The 20,338-nt window shown below is 32.8% G+C and overlaps 1 protein-coding gene across 1 annotated transcript; it reads left to right on the top strand.

Moving 5' to 3' along the window:
* Positions 1 to 7,382: 7,382 nt before the first annotated feature.
* Positions 7,383 to 12,223, top strand: LOC133201909 (uncharacterized). Its single transcript, XM_061337701.1, has 2 exons — positions 7,383 to 8,448; positions 11,464 to 12,223. Exons 1-2 carry the CDS (start codon positions 7,443 to 7,445, stop codon positions 12,174 to 12,176), a joined length of 1,719 nt encoding a protein of 572 aa, XP_061193685.1. The 5' UTR covers positions 7,383 to 7,442; the 3' UTR covers positions 12,177 to 12,223.
* The last annotated feature ends 8,115 nt before the right edge of the window (positions 12,224 to 20,338 follow it).

Below are 20,338 nucleotides of genomic sequence, written 5' to 3'. Positions count from 1 at the left end.
GCCTTATATAGATGCTGATATTTTTTCAATTTATTTATTTTTGCACACATACCTACTGTTTTATGTTTCTATAATTATCAAAAGAAAGTTATTAAAGGTCTACCTTTTTGTGACTCTGACTGTTTAAAGAAATTATAATATTTCTATTTTTGACAAAAAATATTTCTTACAAATCGACAATTTGAATTTAAAAAAAAAAACGAATGACTAGTTGACCGATTATTTCATGTGCTAAGTAGGATTTAACTTTCGATTTACGCTCTCTGCTTGGTCACAGCAGGTACTTGACATTTTTATTATTTATTTATTTATGTATTTATTTATTTATAAAGTAATTTATTTATTTATTTTCTTAAATTTATATACCAGAGAATCAGATAAGTTATTAATTTCTCTCTCTCTGTTCAACAATTAATAAAATGAATCGTAAATAAAATAACAAAACGAAAAATGAACTCGGGATATCTCGGGTGTTTCTTCTTAAGGTAAAGATAAAAAGCGAGGGTTTCCGAATGCACACGATAAACGTATAACACGATAAACGAGAGAACCTGATAAACGATCTTCACGATAGACGCAAAACCTGATAAACGCAAAACACGATAGAAAACGCAAAACCTGATAAACGGAAAACACGATACGATAGGATACAAAAGGATACACGCACGATACGACAGGATACACGCACGATACGATAGGATAAACGCACGATAGGACACGATAGAATTGTAAAGAATAACGATGCGGGTACTGTATAAGCCATGACAATTTCTGAAAATTGAAAGAAAACACACAGCAGAAAAGGAACCAAAACATTTATTTAAGAAATTTAAAAACTCAAACCAACCATAATATTTAAGGGAGGGAAGGGAGGGGATTTCGTCTGCTCTGAACAAGATGGGAAGTTGAAAAGACCTAGCGCATGCTCATTAATGCTGATGTATTATTAATCATAGAATCGTCATGATAGGACCACATAATTCCGGAAAACGGGTTGGGCTTTGTAGTCATTCAAAATAGAAAGCAATAAGCGTCATTCTCAATAACTGTATTTATCTTTTAGGGATAAATCTGATTATACAAAAAAATTTTATTTGTGAATCGGCAATGCAAAAACAAGTCCACGACGATTAATATCCGCGAATGGGCATTCCAATTTTTTAATTCATTTAGCTCCTTTCTTTTATTTATAAAATTTATAAATTTATTATAAAATGAAATTGACCTTTCCTTTGACCTTGACCTCACTTTTCTTAAATTAGTGTTTAGCTCAGTTTTAATGATACCATTCAAGGTCGTAGAATCAAACTTCATATGTTGATACAAACTGATGTAAGCTATTCAACTGCATCAATATTTTTTTTACTTTGACCTTTCCTTTGTACTTAACCTCACTTTTCTTAAATTAGTGTTTAGCTCAGTTTTAGTGAAATTATTCAAGATATTTTTATCAAACTTCATATGCTGATGCATACTAATGTAAGCTATTCAACTGCATCAGTATTTTTTTTTTACTTTGACCTGTCCTTTGACCTTGACCTCACTTTTCTTAAATTAGTGTTTAGCTCAGTTTTAAAGATACCATTCAAGGTAGTGTAAGCAAACTTCATATGATGATACAAACTGATGTAAGCTATTCAACTGCATCAACATTTTTTGACCTTGACCTTTCATTTGACCTTGACCTCACTTTTCTTAAATCAATGTTCAGCTCAGTTTTAAAGATACCATTCAAGGTAGTGTAATCAAACTTCATATGTTGATACATAGTGATGAGAGCTTTTCAACTGCATGAATATTTTTTTACTTTGACCTTTCCTTTTACCTTGACCTCACTTTTCTTAAATTAGTGTTTAGCTCAGTTTTAAAGATACCATTCAATACAGTGTTATCAAACTTCATATGTTAATTCATACTGATGAGAGCTATTCAACTGCATCAACATTTTTGACCTTGACCATTCCTTTGACCTCACTTTTCTTCACCATTTAAGATATATTTATGTAAGTTTATGCACTTATACATAATGTGGCGAGAATTTATCATCTATATCCAACTTTTCAGGTTTCAATTTCAATTTTAAAGAAACTATTCAAGATATTCTCATCAAATTTCATACAGTAATACAAATTTTCATGTTGCATTACTAATATACCCTTGGGGGGGGGGGGGGGGGGGCATTCATGTCCTATGGACATATTTCTAGTGTTACTGTGATTTAAAATCAACTCAAGTGGTGTAGGTTGGCCCATTCAAAGGTTATAGGGTAGAAGCGGTTTCATAAATAATGATTATATACTGAAAATAAATTAATCTTTGAAATCTGCTCCTTGGTATTAATCAAACATTTATGATGAGCAAGGGTGCCTTTTCCAAATTGTGAAATGTGTGGCCCCAGGGTCAGGGGTTCTAGTGGGGTGGAGGCACTACTGATTATATAGTGGAAATGCATTTTTTCTTTGTTCCTCTGCTCTGCATCTGGGTATTAAGTAATCAAACTAAGCATGCTAAGTGTATAAATATAATGAGCAATTGTGCTTCTTTTAAAATTGTGAATATCTTGGACTCTGGTTTAAAACACGAACCAAATTGTTGGAATGTTGTAACATGATACTCAAGTGACCTATAAGGCCTGTGGGCCTATTGTTATTAATGCACACCGAGAATCTTACTACAAACACTTGACCAATCTTTGAATGTAAAATCCACCTGTGACTTCACTCTTTTGTTTGAGTGCTCCATTATTTTTCAGGATTGGAGAGTTGCAAATTACACTGAAAACAGAATTTGTTATGCCGTACCTCTACCGAGGAAAGAACTTAGAAAATTTTAACAAGCTTATTTTCACATAAAGAAAATAAATGTGGCACTGTTGAGAATCCAACCCAGTACCTTCACCTTCGGAGTTAGGTACTCATCTCACTATGCTATTGAAACTGTTGAATGACAGCAGATTTAAATTACTTCAGTACACTTTTTTCGCCTTACTTTCTCTCTACATATAAATAAATACTACTAATATGTTAAATGTATATTTACAATGTATCTTATAAATATTCTATCTTATATATTAATAAACAATAATTACAAGCATTTAAAAAAGGTGGATTTTTCGCAGGTTAATATACTTGTAGTGCTCCATTCCTTCAAAGCAATGGGCCTTGGCCCCTTCGGGGCCTCGGCTCCATTACTTAGGAATGGAGCACTACTCGTACATTAACCCTTACGAATAGCAACATTTACTGGACAACTACATGATTGTTTACATTTTTACTTTGAACAAATGGTTCAGGTCAATCTGATATTAAATGGATAAAATAAAGAAAGAACTATATTAATGAAAAAATACAAAGATTAGAAAATATAAAAGGTGTCTTGGGCAATTGTAATTTGTTGTTAATAGTACAAAATATAATGTAGTCTGTGCCACGTTCAGAACACTAGCGCTTCAACAGGCCGTGTACACTACCTTATATGAAAGGCAATTTTCAACACGTGACAGTGTTCTTGTCATACCCGTTCTCCAATCAATTGAATAAGCCCCAAAGCATGAGTCTACTACGTGTTTATGATTCAAAAGCGACACGTGGTTTTTCGTCGGTTTACTGCACAATATTTACTTCATCACTGGAAAAAATGTAGAGCTTCTGTTTTACTTTATAAGGCCAAAATTGATTTAATATTTTCGGGTACTATTTGGCTAATAATCATCAAAATTTGTCAGTTGATGTATCTTGGGCCCTCGAAGTAGGTCGACTGAAAAGTAGGTCACCGTAACCTAATTCATATGACTATATTTTGGGTACTTGTTGGCTTACCCTAACAAAAAAATACTGTAGTAAACTATAGTTAACTTTGATTTACTATAGTGAAAACTTTGGAACTTTGATTTACTATAGTGAAAACTTTGGAACTTTGATCTACTGTAGTGAAAACTTTGGAACTTTGATTTAGTGAAAACTTTGGAACTTTGATTTACTATAGTAAAAACTTCGGAACTTTGATTTACTATAGTGAAAACTTTGGAACTTTGATTTACTATAGTAAAAACTTTGGAACTTTGATTTACTATAGTTAACTATAGTAAACTATAGTTAACTATAGTTTACTATAGTATTTTTTTGTTAGGGTAGAATCATCAAACTTTGACCTACTTCTTGATTAATATGACAATAATTAAATATTTCAGGTACTACTTTGGCTTAGAATCATCAAACTTTGTCAGTTGATGCATCTTGGGTCTTCGAAGGAAGTCAACTGAAAAGTAGGTCACTGTGACCTACTTTCGAAAATTTATGGCTTTAATTAGATATTTCAGGTAGTAATTCGCTTAAAATCATCAAACTTTGTCAGTTGATGCATCTTTGGTCCTCGGAGTACAGCAACTGAAATGTAGGTCACCTTGACCTACTTTTAAAATTTTTATTTTATATTATATTGTATTTAATGTTTTCGTGTACTATTTGGCTTAGAATCATCAAACTTTGTCAATTGATGTATTTTGGGTCCTGGAGTAGGTCGACTGAAAAGTAGGTCACCTTGACCTACTTTTCAACTTTTATGACTATAATTAAATATTTCAAGTACTAATTGGCTTAGAATCATCAGACTTTGTCAGTTGATGCATCTTGTATCTTCGGAGTAAGTCAATTGAAAAGTAGATCACTGTGACCTACTTTTGAAAATTTATAGCTTTAATTAAATATTTCAGGTACTAAATGGCTAAAATCATTACAGATTGTCAGTTGATGCATTTTGGGTCGTCGGAGTACAACAACTGAAAAGTAGGACACCATAACCTACTTCTCAATTTATATGGCTATAATGAAATATTTCGGGTACTATTTGGCTTAGAATCATCAAACTTTGTCAGTTGATATATCTTGGGTCTTCGGAAGAAGTCGACTGAAAAGTAGGTCACCTTGACCTACTTTTGAAAATTTATGGCTTTAATTAAATATTTCAGGTACTAATTGGTTTAAAATCATCAAACTTTGTCAATTGATGCATCTCGGAGTACAACAACTGAAAAGTAGGTCACCATGACATACTTTTGAAATTTTAAGGCTGTATTTAATGTTTACGGGAACTATTTGGCATAGAATCATCAAACTTTGTCAGTTGATGCATCTTGTTTTATTTCTTTATTTAAATATTTTTAGGTATTGATTGGCTTAGAATCACCATACTTTGTCAGTTGATGCATCTTGAGTCCGCAGAGTTAGTCGACTGAAAAGGAGGTCACTGTGACCTATTTTTGAAATTTTTTGGCTGTAATTAAATGTTTCAGGTAGTAATTGGCTTAGAATCATCAAACTTTGTCAGTTGATGCATAATTCAAGTTGCCCTTTATTTTCAACACAACTGAGTTCTTGTAGTAGCCCATAATGCATTGCAACTCATTCATTAGTGGGTAAAGTAAACAGACAGCTAATTTGCATGCAAATTTATGTTGACATCAGAAAATCTAGTGGTCTAGACCTGTTTAAGGTTAAGGAAAATGAACGAGCAGTATATCTTAGGCATTAAAATGGACAACAGATCTAGAGTTTTTTCACATTACAATACCCGTGATTACATGATTGTGTCTTTGGCCATGGAACCATCCTGATAATTGTATGCACCAATAGTTTAACAAATAAATACAGACGCAAATCCCCTTACAGTATGTCTTTGAGAAACCTAGAATTCTACATTTATTTAACAAATGAATTTTTTGAATTGTGAGCATAGAAATTTAGAATAAAAATGGACAGATTGCTTTTCATCTGCGAAATGCATGAAAAAATGTTGTTTGTGCCTTTCTGATCGCTTTTTCCAAGCATAAAATACCTATAGTATCCGTAGTATCCCACAATTCAACTCATTCAGTTGATTTGTCTATTAAAGTCATGTTGGTACCTCATTTGCTAATCTGACGCCAAAAATATATAACCCCAGTTCCCATGCAAGTTAGTTTGTCCAAAAAGAAATTGAATAATACATGTATAACTGCAGAAAATAGAGAATACTTATTGAACTTTGTATGGATTCAAGAGAGAAATACATGTTTTAAGATTATTAGTGTTGATTAAAAGAAAAATTAACTCTTGTTATACAAGTACATGATTAGTCGTTTTAATATGGTAGCATCTTTCGTAGTGTCAATTAAATTTTACTTTATTTTTTTACCCGGGGGGGGGGGGGGGGGGGGGGGGGGGGATAGAGTAGAGCCACAACAGAAGAACAAAGTCTTACATTTAAAAAATATTGGTGAAAAATCTGTTGATAAAGAATGGCAGGGCAATAGTGAACGGTTGGTGCTAGGGCTTTCATATTTCACATGTGTAATTCTTCTGACAAGACCTTTCTTTGGATACCAACAACTTTGACCCTTTGACCTTGGAGTTTGACCTACTTTTGAAAAACTTTAACTGTGGCTATAACTTTTGAACAGTCGGTGCTGGGGCTTTCATACTTTACATATGTAATCCTTATGACAAGACCTTTCTTTGGATACCAACAACTTTGACCCTTTGACCTTGACCTTGGAGTTTGACCTACTTTTGGAAAACTTTAACTTTTGTCATAACTTTTGAACCATTGGTACTTCGGCTTTCATATTTCACGTGTATATTTCTTGGGGGAAGGCCTTTTCTTTGGCACCATTAATTTTGACCATTTTACCTTGATGTTTGACATACTTTTGAAAAAACGTTCGTCTTTTCCGTATCTATTCAATGGTTGCTGCTAGGGCTTTCATATTTTACAGGTATATCCCTCGAGACAAGACATTACTTTGCGTACCAACATATTTGATTTGCATTTGAGAAAGTTAAACCTTTGCTATAAGTTGCCATACGGGGGTATCAGTGTTTCACAAACACATCTTTCTTTTATCAGCAAAAAGGGTTCTAATGACAGTTATTCTTCACATATCAACAGTACATGACACTTGTGTGATAACAGAATACTATCTGAATTATCATTAATTGTGTCTTCTTGTCACGAAAATGCAGCTAGAAAATCTTTTTTGCATTTTGTGAGGCATTTAATGTTTTTTTAATTTTATTATTGCAGATTATACGCCCCCTTTGTTCATCCATGGAAAATCCACGAGTCTTAAAAGATCAACAAGTGTGAATCAAATTGATGCTTTAGAAAGTGAAACCTTCAGAAGTGAATTGGAGAGTATACTCCGTAGAATTGAGTATGTGGACTGTAATAATATTTGTGGACATTCAGTCAAGCATTGCTCAATAGGAAAAATAGAGGCATGCAGTGAATTTAGTACCCAGGGTATCTTTGGATGGACCAACTATTGCAGAGAAAAGATTAGAGAGGCACGGACCCAGACATGTAAATGTTTCGTCAGCACTCTCTGTGTTTTTGTTACCATGAAAATAAGGGACATACTTCCACATGTAAAAGTTAATGAACAGCAATTTGTTGTAAAACATTTAATGGATTTTGCAATTGAAAGCAGGAACTACATACTGCTATCGGAGCTTGTGCGCTTGTTTGCATTTCATTGTGACTTTCAGTTGGAAACATTATTTATGAAAACTTCTAAAAAGATAAATGTTGTTATTGTTGACACAATTTTACAGTCAGCAAAATGCATGATTCTAAGAAAATATGGAAGTCTTCTGCTAAATTCAATTCAGTTGTCTTTGTGCTATGACTGTGAAAAGGGAAATCTTGTAACTATTGCTTTTTCATATAAAGGTAGTATAGAAAGGATTGATATAACCCAGGAAAAAGTCATGGGAAAGAAAATGTTCATTTATAATCAAACAAACCCATCTAAAGAAGCATGTATTGTTTTTAAGTCCTATGCAACCTCACATTCAAAGGAAACATTGCCAACAATCTCAGAAAAAGAAGCAAGAGAATTGTTCAAAAGACATTCCAATCTAACAATGATATCAGCTTCACCTTGTAAATCAGTGGGATATTCAAAAGGAAAACACAGGATCGTGGAAAAACCTTGTATTCTATTATTATGTTTACATAAAGGATACATTCCCTATGGAGAAGGAGAGTTCCCAAGAAAAATTGGAGATGCAGAGGTAGATGTTCAAGAGGGCTTCTGTAACTTTGGAAAGTCGCTAGAAATGGGAGGAGATATCCGTCGTAAAGGGAGTAAGAGTGTTGGGAGTATTGGTGGGTTTGTCAATCTAACTGGAAGTAAAATTGGCTTAATAACTTGTGCTCATGTGGTTCTATCTCATAAAGAGCTGGAAAAGAGACGATTAGATTATCTTCCTGAGGTAGAGACATTTATTAATAGTGCCCATTCATATAAAGTGTGTGGGAAAGTTATAAATGCAGAGTTTCCAAAACCCGACGATTGCAATTTAAATCCATTAGAAGGATCTAGTGTCGACGCTGCACTTATTGAACTCACCTCATCATCAAGTGTCGCAGGTTTTCTTACAGTGACAGAGGAGCAGTTGCGTTCTGCAGGTGATAATTTTTTACCCCTGATGATGTTTTGATGCGCTTTAAGAGCCCTCTTTACACCGCACACAAAAGAGTTCTGATTTTGTGGTATTTTTATGCAGATAGAGTAATCTGCCCTTTGATCTAAAATAAAATAAATTGAAATGTACAGTTTATTAATTAATCTGTGATGAAATCAAGCATTCATAACATTTTAATAGGCCAAAATGAATAAATTGAACACTTCATTTGCAGGTATTTTGCCCACTTCAGTAAACAACAGTGATTTCTGTTTACCAGAACTTCATTGTCTTTGAACATTTTTCATGGGGGTAAATGCAAGGTAGTCTATGTTGAAAATGTAATAGATAAGCTCAATATTTACACCTTTACATACTATAATTTTCTCAATGTCCAAAAAATCTTTTCATTTAGTGTATAGAGGGTCCTTAAATATATATATTACATGTACATATTTACTAAATTTAAAAACATTGAGGCTAGTTTGGGCCTAAAAATTGTTTAATGTGATTTACAAACACCATGTTAGACACACAAATATTGTTTTTGATTTGCATAATTGATATGTTTAAATTAAACCAGTCAATTTTGTGTGTTTAGCTAATATGAGCGAGAAATCTGATTGTCTGACGTTGGCATTCTTGTTGACATTTCAAACTTTCACATTCTCGTCTTTTCCCCCCAGAACCAATAGATGTCTACACATGTATTTCATTGAAATAGCTTTATAAATCTTTTCTTATGCACAGCCACAATATAAACTAAATTATTTTGCAAGCGTCCATTGATAGTGAAGATTCTTATTTATTTCAACCATCATTGCTCTTACATGTAGGTTTAGTTGGGAATATGTATTTTTTTGTCCCCCGCTTTCATTGAAAGTGGGGGATATTAATTTGGGTCTGCCTGTCCGTCCGTCTGTATTTCTGTTTGTCTGTAACACTTTCGTTTCCGCGCGATATCTCGAGAACCCTTTGAGCTTTTGCAATGAAATTTTGCATAGCAACTCCCTATGGCCTAAAGAAGAACCCTGTTGATTTTGAGGTCAAAAGGTCTAAGGCCAAGGTTATAAATTAATAAATTCTGTCTGTTTTAACACTTTCGTTTCCCCGTGATATCTCGAGAATCCTTTGAGCTTTTGCAACGAAATTTTACATAGCAACTCCCTGTGGACTACGGAAGACCCCTATTGATCTCGAGGTCAAAAGGTCAAAGTTCAAGGTCGTAAATTCATACTTTTCGTCTGTGTGTAACACTTTCGTTTCGGGGCGATATCTGAAGAAGCTTTTGAGTTTTTGCAATGAAATTTTATACCATAACTCCTTAGGGCTTCTCTAGCCCCTTTCAATGAGTCCCGCCCCGTTTTTTTTTTTATATTATTTATTGTATTAAAAGTCGCTTGGCATTTTTTTTAGCACAGGGGCATGTGGAAAGTTATTACGTATAATGCAGTTTGTCGGCGGACTTAATATTCTTATTACATCTATTAGAACTGTTTAGTAAAGGCTAAATTAGACACCATATATTGTGTAAAATTTTGACAATATCGAACGTGAATATAAACATTATATGTGACCTACTGTTTGCATTTAATTTGCTACATAATCAAGTGCCTCTGTGGTCTAGGAGTATGACTCTCGCTTAGCATGTGAGAGGTGCCGGGTTCAAATCCCGGACGATCCTTTTTTCTTTTTTTTTTTTTTTTGGATTTACTTAATGATAGTATTCAGCAGGTGAAATGGAAAAGTTATGACGTCTGGCTTGTACAATCTCATAAAATCATTATAACATGATAATGTGATAAATATTCTATATAAAAATATAAAAAGAATCTTCTATACACATATTAAAGAATTAGCAATCAAATCTTTATATCCATATTGGCATTTTTTATTTGTTACAATATACATGTATACATTTAATAATTCTACAAATCCGGGGGGGGGGGGGGGGGGTCCGACCCCCCCCCCGAACTGTGCATGCTCTTCTTTTTTCCCTAAGCGGGGGACACAAAGAACGATAGTATTGTTCTGCCACCTACCTCAAAGTCAATTTTCAAAAATTAACACATTTGAATGATTTTTCGTATTTATATAGATATTTATATGAATTTACTTCTTTGGGAAAACAAAGAGAGATAACTCTATAATTTTGGTAAAACTTGTGTTTTTCACTATAGAAATCAATGGAAAACGAAAAATATTTTTAAAATACCCCCCCCCCTCGTGAAACAAAAATTCCTTTTTACAGGTAATATGGACTCATTTTACAAATTCAGACCAAAGCTTTTTGTGTTTCACGGGGGGAACATATGTTTACAGACAAAAAAAACTACAAAAATGCTTGTTTTTTTCACTAATTTCACCAATTTCAAAGGGGTTTACAACTAAAACATTGTATCTTACAACTAAAACATTGTATCTTATTATTGATATATGTTTAATTTTATATGCGTAAAACATAAGAAAAGATCTAAGAAATATTTATTCATATTCAAGAATATTTAAAATATGGTGATGCTTTAAAGCCCGATTTTAATGGAAAAGATCGTCTACCCCCCTTATTTAAAGAGCTGGAACTAGGGGTAATTAACTATTAAACACTGGCATTAAAATTATCAGTCAATTACCATTGAACTGTTCTTTGCATTCAACAGAGATTTTACGGCCAAATTGCCATTAGTATTGAATTAAATGGGTGTTAAATGTAGGCGGGAATCAAGTTAGCGTACGTAGTTCTCTGAATTAGCTTGTTTAATTTAATATATATGTTTGTGAAAAATTATTGTACCCTGGGCTATAAGAGGTATACAAAATTTAAAATTGGAAATATGTACAAAAATGTAGTAACTTTTCCAAAAAGTTTAGAGAATACTAGTAGCAGGACAACTCTAGATCATGATTATTGATATCCAACAAGCATCGAGACTATGGGCATCCAATTATTAATATTTTTTACTAAATCTGTTTCTTATCTTGCTTATTATCAACAACAATTATTATTAGTTCTATTTTACAGGATTTCAAGCAGACAAACCACCAAAGTTCCATGGGAAAATTATCCCATTGCTTAACTTGCCAAAGTTGGTTTCTGATAGTGTTGTGAAATACGGAGCCACGACAGGATTAACACTAGGCTGTCTCTTCAATGAATGTATGCATGTTCGCATCAATTCGGACAACTTGAACTTATCTGATATTCTAGGATCAAGTGATCCAAGGCATGTTACTGTGTATAATCAAATGGAAATTGAAAGTTTGCGTGGACAGTTCTTTGATTTAGGTGACTCAGGATCCTTTGTGTTTTGTATTAATCAGGATGAAATACTTAGTTGTATTGGAATGGCAATAGGATACACATCACGTGGCACGTGTCTGGTGACTCCTATAGAGAATGTTTTGAAGTCTCTTAATTTACCGGTGACAAGTAACTGCATCATTCCAGTGGAAGCAAGATTACCTCCAAGTGTCAAACCAAGCATAGAGACAACGGCAATATTAAATGCTATTTCACAAATGAAATCGGACTTTGATGAGCAACAAAAAGATACAGAAAAACGTCTGATTGAGCAACAAAAAAGTATAGAGAAACGTCTGATTGAGCAACAAAAAGATATAGAGAAACATCTGATTGGGCAACAAAAAGATATAGAGAAACGTCTTGTTGAGCAACAAAAAGATATCCAAGATATAAAGGGAAAGCTAACTAAATCCAATCCATCACAAAATTAATCGGGCACGTAATATTAATCCCAATTGAAAGAAATAAGTGCTACAACTCTTAGCCTAGAACTCTGATCTTTAATAAACATTTGTTTACTTTGTTGTGTTTATCGCCCACCAAACTTGTGCAATGATTTTTGGGAAAAATTTTCATGGTCCATTGAAAAAATATGTGATATGTCAAAAAATATTGTAATACCCGGAGATCTTAATGTTGATTTTCTTCAAATAAATCCAAATCATGAAATTTATAATATCATGAACATGGCTGGGCTTGCTAACGCGCTTCATGAAATATGCAGGCGTGAAGCGTCGTAGTTCATGTCCTCATGAATTCTCAAAAATTAAATTCATTTCTTAAATGAATATCTTTAGAATAGTTAAGAGTTAAACAGGTATTGGACAATTTCTTAAAATTGATTAAGCTCTGTAGTTGAATTAGCTATACCAGTATATACCTTGATTTAATTTCATTTATTATGTGGGGACAGCATGCATGATCTTTGACTCTTTTTTTCATTTTTTCTTTATTCACTATTGTTTTTTTTTTATGTTCTATGTTTTGTTTTTTTTAACATAATAATACTAAATTTACAACACATACTAGCCATACGTCTGTATCTGATTTCGCTACTCCATTTGCTGCGATTCATTACACATTTTTCATTCTTTTTTTCTTTTTTTTTTATGGGTAACACCGGACCTTAGAACAATATCGTTCCGCTATCGGGGTTTTCTATATGAAATGTAGAGGAATAATGATAAGGTCTTCATTCAAGGTTTTCAACATTGCTGATTTATTTTATTTTATATATAAGCTGAATACATTATTTCGAATTCACCTGAAAAAAGGTTCATATCTAATTATTATAAATTATTTCTTCCAGCTTCTCATTTTTTTTTTAAAAAATTCTCTTATCTGGTGATATTGAGATTAATCCTGGTCCAACTTTTGAGAATTTCCTTGATATTATACATTTGAATATAAGAAGTATCAGAAATAAAATAGACTCGTTGATTTATTTAGTACAAGACTTTGATATATTATGTTTTACAGAATCCCATTTAAATTCAACTATAAGAAATGATGATCTTCATATTGAGGGATTTGGTAATATTTTTTGGAAAGGATAGGAATTCATATGGAGAAGGAATCATGATATATATGTCTCTAACTTTCTAAAAGTTACTTGAAGGGAAGATTTTATTAGAACCTCGAAATATAGAGAGTATTGGATTGAAATTGAACAACCAAGCGATAACTTATTTATTTGTTGTGTTTATCGCCCACCAAACTCGTGCAATGATTTTTGGGAAGAATTTTCATGGTCCATTGAAAAAATATGTGATATGTCAAAAAATATTGTAATACCCGGAGATCTTAATGTTGATTTTCTTCAAATAAATCCAAATCATGAAATTTATAATATCATGAACATGCCTGGGCTTTCTAACATAATAAACGAACCTACGAGAGTAACACAAAATACAAAAATGTTAATAGACCCTATTCTTATATGTCGGGAAAAATTCGTATTCAATTCAGGTACATTAATGATTGACGCAAATATCAGTGACCACAAAGCTACGTACATATATATGTAAATCAAAATTACTGTAACAATTCTTCATATAAACGCAAAGTATTGAGCTTAAACAAAGGAAAAAAAAAGAAACAACAACAACCAAAAAAAAAAACACATACAAACAAACAACTAGCACTTCTACTAAACTTACCAAAACTATATATTGACAATGTTACATGTTTAATTTGAAAGTGTATAACCAATGGTAAAGAAAAAAATCCGGATCGATATGAAATACGTCCGGTCTTTCGGTACTCTGGTGAAGTGCGAGTTACATAATTGAACGAATTAATTATCGCTAATTAATTACGAACAAGTAGTAAATTGTACACTGTCTTATTCTCTCAAAATAGCGTAACTATACATGATAAAAAAAAAACAAAGAAAGATAATATAGAAGGGACATTTTAGAACAAATGATTGTGTAAAATCGACACTATAATTTACGAGAGGAAATCATTATAAAAATAATATTTTACCCATAAAAGCAGTTTTATCGACTGTGTAATGGTGACTTAAGGAGGTTGGATCCTGTTATCAAAAGTATTGAGCATTTTTTATCAAGTACAATATGAAAGACATGAATGTAAGACTTATACACTGACTGTATATAGTTACGTATATAACACATTTACCAGCATTTAATGTTCCTAAGCATATTTCTTTTCCTGTTGTATCTGAATACTTGATCAACTGATGAAAAATTCAGTAGTCAGTATTAACTCTTTCACGACATTAATCTTTTCAACCTTAAGATGACTTTGCATTAAGAATGATTAAAAAGGCTGCACAAAAGCATGTACAACATTACACAATACTAATACAACATTTATATATAAATTTGTACGAGGGTTGTTCGAAAAGTTCGTGGACTGATGCGATAAAATGAATACTATGTAGTCTATGCTTACAAAATTTGTAATGAACATAAAACAACAAAAGTTAAAGAAATGTTGAAAATTTTAGCTTGATACCTTGAATATTTACCAAATTATCATAAAATAAAAAAGACATTATATGATCACCCGGCGCTGTCGCCATATAGTTTCATGACGTCATAGTTTTTCAATGTCCGCATTCTCTACCTCATACACTTATCTTCATGAGTTTCCGTGGAGTTAAGATTTAAACCCGTCTTGTATATATGATTTTACAATGTCATAAACAGCTGATTTCAATGTATATAATATTGTAAATAGATCTGAAAGATCCTCACTTGATTTTAACAGCATATTTGCTTGGCGGAGTTCAACATCTATCACACATGATCAACGTCAATTTTTGACATGACAAACTTTGAACACTCTTACTACAAATCGACATTAACTTTTACATCTGTCGTCTCTCTAATCTTTTTCGGCGTTTAAAAACAAGTATTCTGAATGCATTAAATTTATTTTTCAGTAGCCCATTTAAATATTTCCTAGGTCTATGCCAGTTTTTCCTGAGGGTGAAACTTCATACAATGTTGGAAAAAGAAACCCACCCCCCTTTCTGACGTCATTACAACCTCATAATTGTTTGGACATTTCATATAATTTTTACGATAGAATTTCATAGAACTTACAGAATGGGGTAAAAATTGCAAATTTTACGGTACAATTGTGTCATACCACATGAGTGAATTAACGGGATTTTTGAATGACAAATGCTCATATCAAAAAATGAGTTTTTTTCTCAGTTACACTTCGGTAGAAATAACGTAATCTTCGAGGTTTCGCCGCCTGGACATACCACTGCTTTCAAAAACATCAACAATTTATTAAAAATAAAACTAATGATGTATAGCTTATTATATAAACAAATAAGATAATGCTAATTAAACGTTAAAAAATTCATTGATGTATCTTGAGCGGTTTTAATTTTATGGCGCTAGTCCACGAACTTTCCGAACAACCCTCGTATATATCCCTGGATTGAAGAAAGAGAAAACTTGCGCTACCATCATTGGTATTGCAGGAATTACTGTAGCCATGAGAAAAGAATGCAGGATCTTGAATGCTCTGAGCTTCCATGCTCTTCCAGACACTGAATCTTTTGGTTTGGTTTCCTTTGGATTAGAGTTCTCAGGGTGGAAAATTTCTCCAGCTAATTTTGACGATGCTGCTGTATTTCCCGAATGAGCAAGGCCTTCTTGTCGGTTTAATGATACTTCGAGATCTGAAGCCGATTGAGTTCGTACATGAGCTTTCAGGTTCGAAAATCGTGAAAGACTCTAATGAATTGGTTTTCCTTTTTGCCGCGGATCGTAAATGTAAAACGCTCGTCTGAATTGGTTGGACAGCAATAGTAGCGACACTTGATTGAATTGTCTTCTCTTTTGAAGATCCTGTGAACTGATCGGTGAAAGACAAAGCGCTTAATTGAAGTTTATTTCCGGGTTTTCGTAATTTATTTTTGCTTTCTGGACTGATTTTATTAACGTTTCCAGAGTTTGTATAGGGGTCCGCGTTTGTTAATTCGGGGGAAATTAATGATTTTATTTTTTGCTATGTAAAGATAAAGTGCCGACATGAGAACAATCTCAATAGAAAAAACCGACCTAGAGGCACTATAGAACAAATACACGTTATCCCCAAACAGTTGTCTAGGTAGACAAACCTCAGAATCTTTCCATGCATATAAAAGTAACAATGGGAGAAATATCAAGCTGGAAAAACCCAAGGAACATCCAAGAAAAACCAGCCTTGTTTTCTCTTTAGTCATTAAAGAAAACGCTCTACGTAATGTCATTTTTAAAGCACAGTAGCGCTCAACACATACGTAGAGGAGGTGATTATACACATTATGTCGACAGACGGTACACAAAAATATGATCACTGTACATGTATAGTCACCACAATGTGTGTAAAACAATGAAAATATAGAGAGAACGTCAAATAAAATCTCACTGAATGAAATGATTAGAAAAACCAAAAACTGACTGCGCTTCCGTAGAGTTTTGTTTTTCGTCAAACCGATACAAGCAGCAACATTGAGTAGAGTTGAAATGCATAATATGACCCCCGTGATGATATAAACTAAATGTACTTTCTCTTGGAGAGGATCCATAAAAGTCAAATTTGTAAAGGATGAAAATGATGAATTCTTTTCCATAATTTGATTTTAGTGGCAATCTGTGATAACAATGCACAAGAACTCTCGCTCTGAGCTTAGTGTAAATATTGACCATAGATTCTGCCTTATATATACATATCTATCAAGTTTTCCGATATCATTGCACCTACGTTTTTACATTGTAGAAATATTCTTTCTTATTTAATGCTGGATGTTTCATATATATGTAATTTCGTGTTATTTGTTTTGAAAGTAAAAAAAAAATGTAGTTTATTTTCATTAATAGTTTTCATTTAAAAAATTAACATGCCTATTGGACTCTTCTTGACATTTTTATTAGACATTTAGTGTGCATTCAAAATAGCCAAAATTTAACGTTAAAGCTAATATAGTCTTTTCATGCGGAAACTAAATTTTAATTTTAAAATGAAAAGTGCTTTATGAAAATAAACCACATTATTTGTAAAATATTTTTAAACCTACGGATAAAATCTTTGAGAAACAGGTCAAAAATAGGAAAGAAACTATTCTCCATCATATTTTAAAAAGAAATTGAAGTGACTTCAAAAGAGATGTCTTAAAGATCCATTTAAAAACATCATGTAGCTTTCCACCTTAATGAGGAGAGCTCGAGGGGTCATGTATATTCTGTACATTGTTATACAGACACCAGTCAATCAAAAAACAAACAAAAGTCTTGTTGAATAATCAAGATAATATTTTCAATTTTCTCACGCAAAGAATAACCAGTAAAATACATTTTTTCGACATATGTGGGATATGTATGGTGACATTTTTCTGTATGGTGGAATATGTCTGCCCCAAGTATGCAAGTTATTTTTCTATAAATTATGTCAACATACAAGAAAAATGTAATCAGATGACCAAAATTATCAAATATCGCCCACATGTGACTTCCAACATGCTAAATGCAACGTATTCATGTTGACTCGAACTTATTTATGTTGACATTCAGCATATTTATGTTGACATGCATCTTATTTATGTCGACATGCAAGATAGTTGGCATGCAACATAATTGTGTCGACATGTAACTTATTTGTGTCAATATGCAATTTTCTTATGTTGAAATGCAACTTATTTATGTTCACATGCAATTTTTTGAAGGGCGACTTAGTTAAGGTATTCAATGTATAACGACCATATTTTGTACCTAATAAATGAATGGTCCGATATTTTTAATCATGGTAGCATTTTGAAGTGTTATTAAATAAAAATACTCCACCAGAGGAATTTACAAAATTTTGATTATTATCAAATAAATTTCACCTTGAATTTTACATTGAAGTCTATGGGCAGCGCATGTTTTATTAAGATATTGTAAAAAGTAATTTGAATTTCATACAGAACTCTTGGTGAAAATATGCATAAACTCTCTTTATTAAAATATGAAATAAAATAAATCATTTACCACAAATATTTTGACAAATTAAAAATTTTCTTTTTTTCGTCAAGGATAACTCTTCAAAAACTTTTAAGGTGCAAAATGACCAGCTTCTTTCATGTTATCAGTCATATGAATTTGGTTTATTTCCCTTTCATCGTTATCTAGCAGTGCATTTTTAACTAGTTTAAAATGATTGAAAATTGTTCAGAATCCATTCCTTATACATTGAACACCTTGAGTTAGCTAGTGAGCCTGAAAGTTTATGTTCTGATCGTATTTGTCTTCTCTACACAATTGAAAATACAATATACTGTAATAGGACTGATACCGGAGCCTAGGATTGATATGCAAGTGTGATACAGATCCTGTTTATATATGATCCTTACGTCGCGGGTTCGAATCCCACTGTGGGACGTGGAGACCGTTCCTTCGGATGAGACCGTATAAACCGAGGTCCCGTGTCGAAGTAGGTGCTGGCACGGAAAAGAACCCTCAATGCTCAATGGCCCTAAGTGCCGAGCATAGGACAACATTTGCAGCTCTCCACCGGCAAGTGATGGCGTCTCCATATGAGTGAAAAATTCTCGAGAGGGACGTTAAACAACATACAAACATTATTCTCTATGTATTTTTAGAATCCTAATTATAACAATTTCTGGGTTTATATCCCTTTGTCTAGAGTGCCTTTATTTTCTAATTTAATATGTGTACTAACAGGCAAACATACTTCCCTGTATGTATTTCATTTTATTACATTTAGTATCCACATAAAAGTTGAATGGAATTGATGATTTGATTTCGTTTATCAGACAATGCACACTTGATTAGCAAAAATGCTACAAATTGATAATGCATTTGCTGTGCTTTGTGGTGTCCTTATCTTAACAGAGATCTTTCCCATCAGTAGGAATTAAATACAGCCAAACCTCGTTATCTCGAATGCAATGGGACCGAGAAAATACTTCGAGATATCCGAGGGTTCAAGATATCCAGGGGTAAAATACTTAAGGAATAAGCGATTGGGACTTCCAAATCACCTCGACATATCCATAGTATTCGAGATATCAGTGTTCGAGATACCGAAATTCAACTGTAATTGCTATCTATTATCTCTATATGGAGTACATACAACGGGGTGTTGTTAGTCATATACGCAGACAGGGGTACTGAGAATTTCATAATTCGAGATTTGCAATATGCTTTACGGATGGAATCACCAGAATCCCTTGCAAGGGTTGGTTAATTTTAGGTACTGATCTTCCTGCAGAAATACAAGAAAAGAGCAAAATTGGCGATGTTTACGAGAAATGTGCAGCAATTATTTGGTAAATAACTTTAAGGATATTGTTCATCTACGTGTTTTGGACACATCTGACATAGTTCACCTGGAGTTTATTACACAAATATTGACTGGTTTTGAGGGCAACATTGATTATGTCAATGGCCTGTGTGACCTGTTGACAGGGGTTGCTTACTCTCCAATAGCTTTGATGTTTTTTATTTTTTTTTTCCAGAGGTCCTTGTTACAATGTAGCTCTTGGAAATACACCTTTTACATGTATCATTAAAGTAAATGTAGAAGAAAAAAGTGGCTTAATAAGTTTTTTGATCGACTGAGTCAAGGGCTTAAATATAACCTTTGTGATGAAAGACATCTGACATCTGTATCTGTCTGTCTGTCTATCAGGGTTGCTCGTCCTGTGCCAAATTTACACATCATTTTCCAAAACCATTTTCGGCTATATGCTACCATAATATATATATATATATATATATATATATATATATATATATATATATATATATATATATATATATATATATATATATATATATATATATATAAGCCCTTGAAAGACAATGCTAAAATCATGTTTTAAATACCAATTCAATTATATTCCTTTCTTCTTTACCTGGTAAATAACAAACTGAATTTTTATGTTCTCATATCATAGTGCAATATTCTAATGAATCCCAAATTACCGTGAATCCTCACCTGTCAAAAAAGGGGGGATAATTTTGTTTTTTGTTTTTGTTTTGTTTTTTGTTTTTAAACTTTACAGACTTTTAAAATGTATGTTTGAGAAAAAAAAGTGATTGAACGGTAACATTAGGGTAAT

The sequence above is a fragment of the Saccostrea echinata genome, unplaced genomic scaffold, assembly GCF_033153115.1.
Source record: "Saccostrea echinata isolate AGI-Se365-2 ecotype Australia unplaced genomic scaffold, CSIRO_AGI_Sech_v1 ptg000046l, whole genome shotgun sequence".
Lineage (NCBI taxonomy): Eukaryota > Metazoa > Mollusca > Bivalvia > Ostreida > Ostreidae > Saccostrea > Saccostrea echinata.
Note: the sequence above shows the minus strand (reverse complement) of the source record. Positions and strands in the feature narration are given on the sequence as shown.

Coding starts and splice junctions, on each gene's coding strand:
- LOC133201909 (XM_061337701.1), top strand. CDS start 7,443: ATGGATTTTGCAATTGAAAGCAGGAACTACATACTGCTATCGGAGCTT. Junction 8,449..11,463: donor GGAGCAGTTGCGTTCTGCAG/GTGATAATTTTT, acceptor TCTATTTTACAG/GATTTCAAGCAGACAAACCA.